General features: G+C 40.2%; 1 protein-coding gene across 2 annotated transcripts in view; it reads right to left on the bottom strand.

The window, feature by feature from the left end:
• The window catches only part of LOC109920189 (EGF-like repeat and discoidin I-like domain-containing protein 3), a 77,091-nt gene extending 64,620 nt beyond the window's left edge, over nucleotides 1-12,471 (bottom strand). For both annotated transcript variants that reach the window (XM_048616111.1, XM_048616112.1), the window contains exon 1: nucleotides 12,223-12,471. In XM_048616111.1, the coding sequence (XP_048472068.1) occupies nucleotides 12,223-12,292 (70 nt within the window). In that variant the 5' untranslated portion in view covers nucleotides 12,293-12,471. The remainder of the gene's footprint in view (nucleotides 1-12,222) is intronic.
• Between the last annotated feature and the right edge of the window lie 919 nt (nucleotides 12,472-13,390).

Genomic DNA, 13,390 nt, shown 5'->3' with positions numbered 1-13,390 from the left:
GGCTGATGAAGGGTCTAGGCCCGAAACGTCAGCCTTCCTGCTCCTATGATGCTGCTTGGCCTGCTGTGTTCATCCAGCTCTACACCTTGTTATCTCAGATTCTCCAGCATCTGCAGTTCCTACTATCCCTGTTCCTATACTGGTGGGTTGAAGGAGGATCACCAGACCCGAAATGTTAACTCTGATTTCTCTCCATAGATGCTGCTGGGCCCTGTTGAGTTTCTCCAGTATTCTCTGTTTGCGTTTGAGATCTTCAGCATCCACAGTTCTTTAGCTTATGATGCTTTTAGTTAATGGGAAAAGAAAAAGATACAGCAGGCCAGCTTCCTGACCCAATTTCTGAAGTTGGTTAATTTAGCCAAGTTGGAGTTAGGGCCTAGGAAATTTGCCCATTTCAGCATCCAAAATGTTTTGATCCAACTTAATGTTTTCAAATGGGATAAAATGTTAAAGGGTATTGCCAGATAAATAACAGTCACGCTAAAAAACTACAAAAAAAAGAAGAAATCATTGCAATTACAGTTGCAGCAGGTCTATGAAATGGTTTGTAAATTAAGTAGGAAAAGCAATCTCAAAAATCAGCGATACCCATTACATTTTACTCCTCAGTGCTGTAAAAAAAAAATCAAGCCAGTCTTTGTGTAGCGTGATGTTCTTACCTTACCCAAGGGCATACCATCGGGTGTATGCAAGTAGCACTTGAAACAAGCTCAGTGAGCAGTAAACGATGATTCACATCTGTGGTTCCATTAAGGAAAAGTTGAAGCAAGTACTTCTGCAGGGGGCCAATGTACTGCAGTTATTTTTCCAGTTCAAAATGCTTTAACTGTTCAAAGGGCTGTGTTGTTTATGTATAAGGTTGAACGAGGTTCAGACTAATAGAGAGAGAGAGAGAGGGAGAGAGAAAGAGAGAGATATGCCACCGGGAGATGGCACATTTGGCTCAGTGGTTAGCATTGTTGCCTACCGGCACCAGGAACCCAATTTTTATTTCAGCCTCGGGTGACTGTTTGTGTGGAGTTTGCACTTTCTCACTGTGTCTGCATGGATATCCACTGGGTGCTCCAGGCTCCTCCCATAGTCCAAAGATGTGCAAGTTAAGTGGGTTAGCCATGTTAAATTATCTGTAGTGTCCAAGGATATGCAGGCTGGGTTATGAGGATAGGTTAGGGGACTGTGTCTGATGGGATGCTCTTCAGAGGGTCAGTGTACATTCGATAGGCCATATGGCGTCTTTCTGCACTGTTGGAATTCTATGATTGTGTACACTGTGCTAATGTGGTTCAGTCACAGATTCAAAGTTCATAGTAGGGTGTTGCATGTTGTGGAATCTCACCTTGTAAAATTGCCTGATCTTTCAGTGGAGCAGTGGAAATGACAGCCCAGCCCAGCCTAGCTTCAGGGCTGGAAAATAATGTGAAAAAAAACACTGTCTCATGACAGGATAAGTCTGATTATAACACTAATAGACAACTCTTTTAGTCAAGGTGTTAATCTATTTGCACTTATAGGATACATGGCTCCCACAGTGTTACTTGCCTTTCTCAACTACTGTGGATGCCAGTCCACCCACGTGGTGCTTATTCTGCCCCCAAACATAAGTGAACTCCGAACAAGTTTGAAATTAAAATCCTGTGACATATGGAACAAAAGTTTTGGTTTAACTGTTTTTTTTGATAACAGTGTATCCTTTTATTCCATTTTTAACACAGTAAATACAGTGAATTCTTTCAGTCCAAGGCTCCAAAGCAACTTTCAAAGAAGTCCTTGAAACCGAGAGTTGTTATTGAGCCTGGGGCTGAAAGAATGCTCTGTAATTGATGTACATTGTTAGGGTTTTATAACAGGGCAGTGACTCTAGAATGTCTCAATGACCAGGGAATATGGTTTTTCTCTTTGCATGTTTATCTTTATATCTCAGGTAAGGCTTTGCAGACCACATCAAGCGCACCTACTAGAAACATCATTAACAGATGTGGCTTAGTTTTGAAGCAACATGTTTGCCAGAATACCAAAGCACTGAATCAATCCAACTAGATGTTTGCTGGGCTTCTCCAAACCAGACTGATGTAGATCTGTAAAGAACAATGGAGCCCTGGAAATTAATTTGGAAAATGAGTAGAGATTTTTGCTTTGATGTTAATTTATGATAATATGAGCATCACCACCTGACAAACATTTATTGTCCAACTCTAAATTGCTCCCTGCAAAGTAGCCTTTTTGAGTCCCTGCAGCAGTCTGCAAGGTGAAGCTACACTCATTATGGTGTTAAGTCGGAATTTCCAGAATTTTGACCGAGAAATTTCTCCTCTGTAAGGCACTGGATGTTGACCACATGGACTTCGCTAAAGCATTTGGCAAGGTCCTTCATCTTCAGGGTTACAGAGTTAGGGAGGTGGGTCTGGGTGGGATGTTCTTTGAATGGTCAGTGTGGACTCGACAGGCCGAATGGCCTGCTTCCACACCGTAGAGATTCTATGAAATCACACGGATTGTCCTATTTTGGCCAACTCAACATTATCAGCTACTTTTAAGAAACTGAAGTCAGAGCTGAACCTTAAAAAGTGGCTACCATTTATATTTTGAAAACTGCCCCTACTTCTTCACAGAATATCTGAGATAAAGTAAAATCAAGTCCCATATCCAATCAACAAGCCACCGTACAGCTCTGGTTTGGATCCACCCAAAACTTTTGGTTCCATTGACAGCTGACCCTCCCTATTTTGTTGCATGGCCTGGAGCTGTTTGTTGGGCAGTCTCAAAATAATTTTTGTCGAACTGGAAAAGTATACAGCCAGTGAGGCAGCTCCTTAGATACTGTCTGAACAGCAGTGGTTTCCCAGCTCCACATTTATTGACTCTAGCTTCCAGCATCTGCAGTCCTTACTGTCTCTGAAATGATTTTTGCTGGTTCAGTCCTTCCAAGACCAGATCACTGGGAACAGAGAGGCTAAAGAAAAACATTGACACAGAATGTGCTAATGGATGGATTCTCTCCAATGCCAAGTGGCTGCCAGATAGGAAACCAGCACTTGTGTGCTATGGTGGAAACTCCTGACTTTGTACAACGATTAACACAATGCTAGGAAAGCGTAAAGCAAACCCACATTGCTGTAATAAACATTTTTCCCAACTGACCAGTCAGCTTAATTTCAGTTGTGGGGAGGTTTCTAGAAGAAGTTATTCTGAATAGAATTAGTGGTCACGTGGAAAAGAGCGGGTTTTTTTTTAGAGAAGCCAGCACAAATTTCTCAAGGGGAAATCATGTTACACTAACTTTTGGGAGTTTTTCAAAGTTGTAACAGAGGTTGCAGCCATGTACATGGACTTTCAAAAGGTATTTGATAACACAGATTTATGAGAAAAGTACAGCTCGTGGAATGAAAGGGACAGAAGCAATGTGGATATGCTGTATAATTGGAAATAGACAGTAATGGTCAATGGATATTTTTCAGGCTGAAGGAATTTCTGTGGGGGGGTGGTGTTGGTTCCCATGGGTTAATATCAGGACGCTTGCTTTTCCTGATATCTATAAATGAATTAAAACTTGATGTGCAGGGGCAATTTCAAAGTTTGCAGATGATACAAAACTTGATAAGATTGTAAACTATGAGCAGGGCAGTTTGGAACTTCAAAAGGACATGGACAAGTTGGTGGAATTGGCAAATAGGTGGCAGATGAAGCTAAATGCAGAGAACTGTGAGGTTATGCATTTTGGTGGGAAGAACATGGACAGACAATACAAAATAAGTGGCAGAATACTTAAGGGATGCAGAAGCAGGGAGCCCTGGGGGTATATGAGCACAGAGCACTGGAGGTGGTATGACAAACAGAGCGAATGGTTAATTAAACATACAGTATCCGGGGCTTTACAACTAAAGCATAGAGTACAACGGCAAGCAGGTTATGCTGAACTTATAAAAGATACTTGTTGGATCTCAGCTGGAGTAATGCGTACAGTTCTGGGTGCCTCAGTACTGGCAGGGTATGAAAGCATTGGAGAGAATGCAGAAGAGATTTACAAAAATGATTCTGCAGATGAGAAACTTAAGTTGAGATGATAGATTGGAGAGGTTGGGGCTGCGCCCCTTTGAGAGAAGAAGCTAAGAGGGGTTCTGATTGAAGCTTTTAAAATGATGAGAGGTCTGAATAGTGTAGATAGAGAAGGAGAAACTGCTCCCACTCATTAGACTTCTGAATGAACCTCTCAAATTTTAAACTCTGTGTGCGCCTTCTCTGCAGCCGTAATATTGTATTATTCGCTCTGTTCCATTAATGCACTTTCTACACAATGATTTGCCTGTACTGCACGCAAAACAAAACTTTTCACTGTACCTAGGTACATGTGACAATAATAAGTCAAAATCTAAAGGATTGAGGATGATAGGGCCCGGATTTAAAACAATTGGCAAATATAGCAAATGCAATACAAGAGGAAATCTTTTTCAGTGAGCTCAGGTCTAGTATACACTGCCTGGAAGTGTCATGGAGGCAGAGACAATTAAGGCATTCAAGAGGGCATTGGATGATTATTTGAATAGACACAATATGAAAAGGCATGGGGGAAAAAGGCAGGTGAATGGCAGTAAGAAAATTATTCATCAACGAGCTGGTGCAGACCCAATAGGCTAAATGGTCACTTTCTGTGATATAACACTTCTGTGATGTCTATATCACATTCGGCATTAGATGGAATTACATGGCTTTCTTTGCATTAGGTTTAACGTATTTGTGAGCATGCTACATGTAAATGTGCTTACTTCAGTAAAATTAACAAAAGAATACATAAAGAGATAAAAGGAAATGAAATACATTGGATTTCCAACTTTTCATGAAAACGTCAAGCAAAAGTAACATCCTTGCACTTCATTTCAAGAGCTGAACAATCAGTAACCTGAAATGGTAGCAACTCATATTTCGTTTGGGAACCCTGCAGCCCAATGGTATCAATGTGGATTTCACAAGCTGCAAAATCTCCCCTCCTCCCACCGCATCCCAAAACCTGTCCAGCTCGTCCCCGCCTCCCTAACCTGTTCTTCCTCCCACCTCTCCCCTCCTCCCACCTCAAGCCGCACCCCCATCTCCTACCGCCCCCTTGACCTGTCCGTCCTCCTTGGACTGACCTATCCCCTCCCTAACTCCCCACCTACACTCACCTTTACTGGCTCCATCCCCGCCTCTTCGACCTGTCTGTTTCCTCTCCACCTATCCTCTCCTCTATCCATCTCCTATCCGCCTCCCACTCTCTCCCTATTTATTTCAGAACCCCCTTCCCCTCCCCCTTTTCTGATGAAGGGTCTAGGCCCAAAACGTCAGCCTTTCTGCTCCTATGATGCTGCTTGGCCTGCTGTGTTCATCCAACCCTGCACCTTGTTGTCATGGTATCCCCTTGCTCTAGATTCCCTAGCTAAAGGGAGCAGTAAATCACTAACTACCTTGTCAAGCCCTTTTTTAATATTAAGTCTGTATTGTTCTCACTAATCCCAGTTGATGAGCCAGTGGTGCTCATCAAGGCTACTACAATTGGTCTCACTGCTGCTGAAAGGAGTAATGTCAGTTAGCATTCATAGAATCACATGATAATTACTGTGGAGGAAAGCCACACAGACACCGTCATTCATTTATCCAGAATAACTCTACAATCCACTCATAAAATAGCATTGTCAGCGGTTACAACTTCTCAGTGATTCTGTGGGTTTAGCATCAACTAGTACTTTGTTGCATTAATTACTCCTCCTGAGAACAAAAGCTTGCTGACATGAGTCCTAGCTTTGTCTTACACTTATTTGGACCTGTGAGCCCTCATCTTAATCTTAGAATTTAAAAGTAACTTTCCATATACATTTCCTGTAGCACTTTTGATCCTACTTAACTCTTAAGATCAAGTCTTGAACAGCCACTTTCAAGGTCAAAAGGCCTAATTTTTTAAAGTCTTTCCTCTACGTTAAACCTTTCAGACTAGCAATTAGCCTTATGATTCTTCTTGGTCTTGACAGTGGTGTTCAAATCTGTCCATTTTACTTCAGTGCCTGGTATTAGACAAGGCACTCGAGGTGCCACCTGACTAGGGCACTGTATATTTCTACGGCAGCTATTTTGGTACCTCTACGCAGTTCAATATTCTATTAGTCTTCTTGGTGGGTACTCTACATTGGTTGATTGCAAGAATAATCTTTATTGAATTTACAATTTATCCTTCACCATTTCAACAGCATTCAGAGAAAATCTGCTCCAGGTTTATGGTAAGTGAACCCAGATGCAAAGTTTGAGCCTGAATGAGGCTGAAGGGTAAAAACAGACTGAGGCTTGAAGAATTGGTTCTTGGCAGGGTTATCGTGGGCCAGTTGGCTCCTTTGAAACTGTACACTGACAAAGAGTCAACACTATCAGGAAGAGGAAAAGTGGAAAGAGGAAAATTAGAAAGGGGAATCAGCCAAGCTTTAACGTTGCAGATTTACTGTAAAAGAGGACTGAAGAACAATTAAGGCAAAAATAGTGCTTGGAACAGATTGCATCAATTTACTCACCACCATATATTTTTTATCCATGCAATTTGCTAAATTTTAATTCATTTTTAGCAAACTGCGTACATAATTATAGTGCAAGTTGGGCTCAAGATAATATTTTAGACACACCATCCTTGTAATTTGTTGCTTTTCGTTTAAGTATATAATGTGACTATTACGCACTGCTGCACATTAGCAAAAGGATGTTTTTCAAAAAAACATTATCTTTGCCTTGGGCAAAGCCACTTTTAGCTAAAAAGCTTATGTTTAAATATGGTCATACTATTGAATATGTTTTCAGTTCTTTCTGGAAGATGAGCACATCTGCAGAAATACCATTCGTATCATATCATTTGTGGCTCAGTGTTCCTGCTGAAAAGTGGTAGGCGAAGGTTACCAAGGACATGGTCAGTTTTGGCTGAAATGCCTTCCGTAGCTGAATAGACTATTGACTATCACTTCCTTGGTTCACACACAGGGGTATAACTACATATGAAGGTTGATGCTTCATTCTTGATGATGCATGCCACATGAAGCACTCACCTCCTTCTTCTCATTCAAATTGTGGCCAAATAGTTGGGTGTTGTTGATATTCTCAGGTTTTATTTTAGTTTTCCAGCATTTTTGACTCACGAGTCATCCTTGACGTGCCAATTATTATTCATAGACTTTCTAATATGAGTACCACAATCTCACAGCCAAGCTGAGGATGGTTTCACTTTTTTTAAGCTGTAAGTCAGTGTGAGAAAGAAAATTCTTTTCCCGTGAAATAATAGGTGTAAACCAGGCACTGAAAACTCAGCCACAAATTCCCCTTCACAGAAAAGGAAGCATGAAAAATTGCTCCAATTAAAATGCTGATTCGCTTTACTTCTTTCAATAACATGGAGTTGGGAACTGAGCCAAGCGATAAACTGGTTAGAATGTCAGTTCTGTTGTTGTCATCATCTGGTGCTGATAATGTTACATTCTAACTAGCTGGTGACCAAATTAGTTCTTGGAAACCGTGCCTGAATCAGTCTTTGATCGTTTCCTGCTATAAAGCTGTAAGGACAATGCCTGTTATGCTTGGCAAATCTGTGCATCCCATAATATCAGCTAATCTATCCTATCAAGCACTTTACTGGAACTGCTGAAGCAGTCCATCTGAAATGTTATGATTTGGAAGGGCCCAAAGGGTTCAGTTAACTAAATGTTTACCTTTAGGTTTTTCAATCTGTACTTATCCAGCTCCAATCCAGGAACTGAACTCATAATCTAGCCAAACCACTATAGTGCAGAACTGTAATAGGGAATGCTGCATTATCAGAAGGGTCATCTTCGAGGTGGGAGATCTGCTTCTATGTGCTCGGATCGGTGTCAAACATCCCATTGCAATAGAAGAGAGCAGGGACAAGATCTCTCTGGTGGCTTAGCTGAAATTCATCTCCTTAGTCATGCAAAACAAACAGAATACTGATCATTGATTTGCTGTTGCTGTTTGTATCATTTTGCAAATGTACAAAGTGACTATTGCATGCTGACATGACAGTAACTGTCCTTCACAATATTTAATTGTATTTGAAGCTCATTTAGACAGTTGTGAGAGCTGATCTTTTGTTATAAAAAGCAAATTTCTTGTTTTGTCCTTCTGCTAAAGGTTTAACCAGTCTTCTTAAAGGGAGAGCGCTTTCTCAACTAAAACTGCTGCACTTTCAGTCCAGTTGGACAGCTGTTCTGCTCTTGGGTTTGGGTAAAATTCAGCTTTCAGAAAATGCGGTATGACAATGTAGTTAACTACATTCTGAAGTAAACAGAATTAATACACACTACCCTAGTAGTATAGCATAACTAAAAAGCATTTCGAACTTCTAGACATAGAAAGATACAGACCTATCATCAGGCTGTACAATGCATTAAGAGACCTGTATAAACATTTTGTAACTGTGTTTTAACAAGCAGAAGCGAGGAGGGTTGCCAGGGTAACTAGGTTGGTTTTCCCAATTCCAGGTTCCAAGAGCAGGCACCAGCACCCATCTTGGGACATTGTGCGTCACTGAGACAGTTGATTCCCTTATCTTTGCTTCCAACCATGACATTACAGGATGCAGTGGGGAATTGGAGCTAGAAACATAGTGGGGAATTAGTGGTAGATACATACCCAGACAGCAGCATTGTAGACAGACAGCTTCTTATATACAATAGCTTGGGATGCTTTTTTTGTCATTATACTTACTGTACACAATTATTACAGCCATACTAAATGAATATCTAAATATTATAGATCATATTCATGAATATCAATAATACAAGAGCAATAATGATAATTAACAATACTGAATTCTGCATTCAGATAAGAATTTCACAAAATTAAAGTTTCCACAGTTTTTGAATAGCAAACTGCATATGAATATAAACAAGGCTCTCATTCCAAAGTTTCCCTAAAAACCCTTTCACTTTCGCGGAGTTAAAATTGAACCTCTTAAAGATTCAGTCCTACAGATGCTTAGATTTCCATTAAAAACCACCTCAAAATTAGAGCCTTAGCACTTAGTTCTTTAATTTATTTCCTTAGTACTTCATGTTAGAATAAAAGCTGATTTTGTTCCAATCATTTCTGGTTTTGGTAAGGTTCCTGGAAACATCTTATTTTGATAGACATTTGATGGGGCTTTTCATCGAAAAGGTTTACAGGCTATGATCCAGCTTCATTCTAACTGGATCTGGACTGTGTCAGCATGTAAAACAAGCTGAAACATTACAAGAAAAGCTTATGCAGCAAAATAATTGAACGGAATCACAGTCATCTACCTACCTCCCCAGCTGAATGTTATCATTTGTTTTGTTCATAGCTAAAAGTGAATATCTACTTCACAATCTAGGTTGCATGTTAAAAATTCTTTGCCTATTACTTGTTGATCTGGTGGTACTTTCCACACATGACAGATGCCTCATTTTGCTTTGATTTCTAACATATTATGGCAAAGACGCCACATGAAGTTGGACACTTTGTCCCATAATCAAAGTAACTAGTAGAACTACATCTTCAACTCCAAGCATTCTTATCATCCATAAAGTTCTTTCTTTGTTGCATTGGCTATCAGATAATAGCTTCATGATGCAGATTTCAATAAATTTACTGTTGCTAATCACAATTTGAATCGCAATACTGCAAAAACATGTTTGTTTTCTCAACCACCCCCAAAATCTTTTCAGTGCCACAATTCTTGCTGAGGTCAAGGACAATGGGAACAATCTGCTCTCCGCTGCCTTATCTAAATGGCCAATTGTCACTTCAGACCAGACTATCAAACTATTGGGTGAGTATCACAGACTACTCAATTCTCTGACCCACCATGACCCTTTCTCTGTTACAATGGAAAATGCTTCACCTTTTTCAAACCTCCACATTTTAGAACACACTGCATTCTTTCTACCTTCAATACTCTCCTTAAAATCTTGAGGTTTCTGTGTGATAGCTAAAGCACCATGAGAAAATTATATGAAAATGATCACCTTCTCAAACTGTTTAACAACTCTTGCTAGATGTCTAACAACCAGTTCCACTGATCCTTTCCCTACTTCTATCCTTTTCAGAAATATTTGGAATGTTTTGCCCCAGTAAAGATGTTGCATATGATGTATGTTTTCTATATTGACATTCACATACAACCACTTTTTCCAGCAATTCTTACTATGGAACATTCCAAAGAAATCTGGCTGATTTCAAATCTGTACAGCCTTGTCAGCCATTGCTTATGCAGTGGCACTCTTGCCTTTCAGTCAGAGGTTCAAGTTTCATGTCAGAGACTTGAATACAGACCACTTGACACTCTAGTGCATTACGGAGGGTGTGCTCCAAACTAGGAGGTCTCAAGTTTCAGATGAAATGTTAAACCAAGGCCCCATCTGCTCTCTCAGGGAGATATAAACATGGAGGGAATTCTCCCTGTCACTTGGCCAATATTTATTCCTCAATCCATATAACCAGAACAGATCATCTGATCATTCTAGGAGCTTTCTGTGAGTAAACTGATTGTTGTGGTTCCTACTTTACGAAGGAATTTCACTTCAAAAGAACTTTGTTGATTATAGAACATGTTGGGACCAATATGAAAGTTGTTATAAAAATGCACAACATTTTTTCTTTCGCAATGCATATTAAATATTGAAATGGTTTGTCTTCACTTTTAGTTATTCGAAAGGTTTTGTTGTGGATTGGTGACATTTAATGAATATCGACTTGAGTGGTAGTTGTATAAATTCTAATCCTCAATCACTCTGTAGTGCAGGCACATTTTAAAGCTGCCCATTCAAATACTTAATATAGTCATACAGTCACAGAGCTGTGCAGCACGGAAACTGACCCCTCGATCCAACTTGTCCATGCTAACCACATATCCTAAATTATTCTAGTTCCATTTGCCAGCATTTGACCCATATCCCTCTGAACCCTTCCTTTTCATATACCATCCAGGTGCCTTTTAAATGTTGTAATTGTACCAGCCTCCACCACTTCCTCTGGCAGCTCATTCCACACAAGCACCACCTTCTGCGTGAAAAAGTTGCCCCTCAGGTCCAATTAAATCTTTCCCCTCTGACCTTAAACCCATGCCCTCCAATTTTGGACTCCCCTACCCTGGGGAAAAGATCTTGCCTATTTACCCTATCCATCCCCTTCATGATTTTATAAACCGCTATATGGTCACCCCTCAGCTTCTGTCGTTCCAGGAAAATTGCCACAACCTATTAGCCTACCCTATAGCTCAAACCCTCCAACCCTGGCGATGTCTTGGTAATTCTTTTCTGAAACCAGTCAATGCAAGAAGCTCAGTTTAGCTACAGGGAAATCAAAGTCAAGACAACAGGTTTATCATTTTCTGAGCAGAATTTGATCTCTACCACACCAAAGGAAAGATTCTAGATTCACAAACATTCAATGAGTAACTTTGTCACTGCATGCCAATACTCCTGATTTTCAGAAATAGCAGTCCCCTTTGTATGTTATGGGCAAAGCTGCTTGATTCTCATTTCCAAAACAGAAAGATTTTGGAATGCGATTCTCATTGTCAAAAACAACGGAAAATATTCCTAAATCCCCTGAAGTAAAAACAGACCCGATCTTTTTCAGGAACATAAAGTCATAGGCCTGGCAATAATTTCCCAGGATGTGAATCATTGTATATGTTCTGGTTAGTCAGAAAGCCCTGATTCATCTTTAAACCCTCCCAAAGCAAACGAGAAAAGGAAAACACTATACTTCCTTCTGCTGAGTTGGAAAAGAATCCTCTTTCCCAGCTGACTTGTGGCTTATCCTAACTTATTATAGCTTGTAAATCCGAATTAGTAACGGGGGATCAATACGCTGCAGCGAGCCATTTGTTTACATCTTGCTGAACCTGAACACAACTCCTTGGGAAATAATTTGTAAAACAAAATTGAAGACTGGCAGAGGTGAGTCTCGCCAGGGGTAGGTTTTCCAAACTGCTTCTTGTTATTCTACCAGTAAAGAAATGATCTCATCTCCCAGGCTGAATAACTTAATATGGCATTTTTAAAAAGGGGGAGGAAATAAGTGGATTTTAGTCGAGATTATTCTGGTAGAATTTCTTAACCACAAAGAACACTCTGGACATTAACTCTGGGAAAGAACTCAATGAAATCCTAAGTTATCTAGAACTGCGGAAAGAAAAGCTCAGGCGCTCTGCACAAGTTTGTAAAGTCAGCTGGTCCTTACCACTTGATCCCTGGGCGAGGGTATAAGTGATGAGTAAGGCGGTGCAAAAGTTCACGCTGCAGGCTCTCATCTCCTCTCTGTCTCTGTCTCTTGCCGCTTCTCTGTCCGTGTTTGTGCTCAGGAGTTGTAAAGGGAAAGGTGGAAGGACGCCGGAGCTGTCAAGAGCTGATATCGCAGATTAGCGGACACGTGCCTTTCCGCGCATCCAATTATCTCGCTGATTTTTGGAAACCCAGCCTCAGGCATCAGCTCAACGCGTCAAAATAGGAGCTGCCTTCAGGAGGAGCTCAGACAGAGGGGGAGGTTTCTTTGCTTGCAACTCCTTCCCTATCTGACTGTCTGTCTCTGCTCCCCCTCCCCCACTTCGTCTCTTACTCGCTCCTTCCTCAATCTTATTCGACTTTTGTGACTTTTTCTCTTCCATTCTCTCCTTGTGAAATTATTGTGAAGCAAAACAGATTTTATGAAGTTTTTTTTTATGGGGAGTGGGCGCTATTTAAATCTTATTCCCTTAGAATGCTATTTCTGTCTGTTCTATGATTAAGATAATTTATACTTAAAGCAATCATAATCGCTGATTTAATCAAAAATAATTAGGGCTCCCGCTTTATGAATAAAATTCAGTTTCCATTACAAAGGATTCCAGGATTTAATGTTTTAAAAAAGACATCTTATAATTATGTGAAATTCTCTGGCTAATGACTTTGAAAGTAATACTCAGATCTAATACATAAATTTATGACTAACCCTGCAGTGGTTTATAACAATCCTGAGCTGGTATTGAAGTAAACTTTCGACTTGTATTGTTTGCATTTACATATAAATTTGCTATATCAGCCATCACTCTCCCCTCTGAATCGCAGGATGTAGATTCAAGTACAAGTCCTGGATATAAGTTACAAAAGTCAAAACTGACATTTGAATTTCTGAGGGATCGTTCTGTGAAACTACATGGGTAGAAATTCGAAGTAAGAAAGGGATGATCACCTTGATGGGATTGTACTATAGGTTCCCCCAACAGTCAGAGGGAAATTAGGGAGCAAATACGTAGGGAGATCTCAGATATATGTAATAACAATAGGATTGTAATTGTAGAGGATTTTAATTTTAACATTGACTGGGGCTGCCACAGTGTCAAGGGTTTGAATGGTGAAGAATTTGTTAAACG

This window comes from Rhincodon typus, chromosome 33 (genome assembly GCF_021869965.1).
Source record: "Rhincodon typus isolate 14 chromosome 33, sRhiTyp1.1, whole genome shotgun sequence".
Lineage (NCBI taxonomy): Eukaryota > Metazoa > Chordata > Chondrichthyes > Orectolobiformes > Rhincodontidae > Rhincodon > Rhincodon typus.
This window is presented reverse-complemented; position numbering and strand designations above follow the sequence as displayed.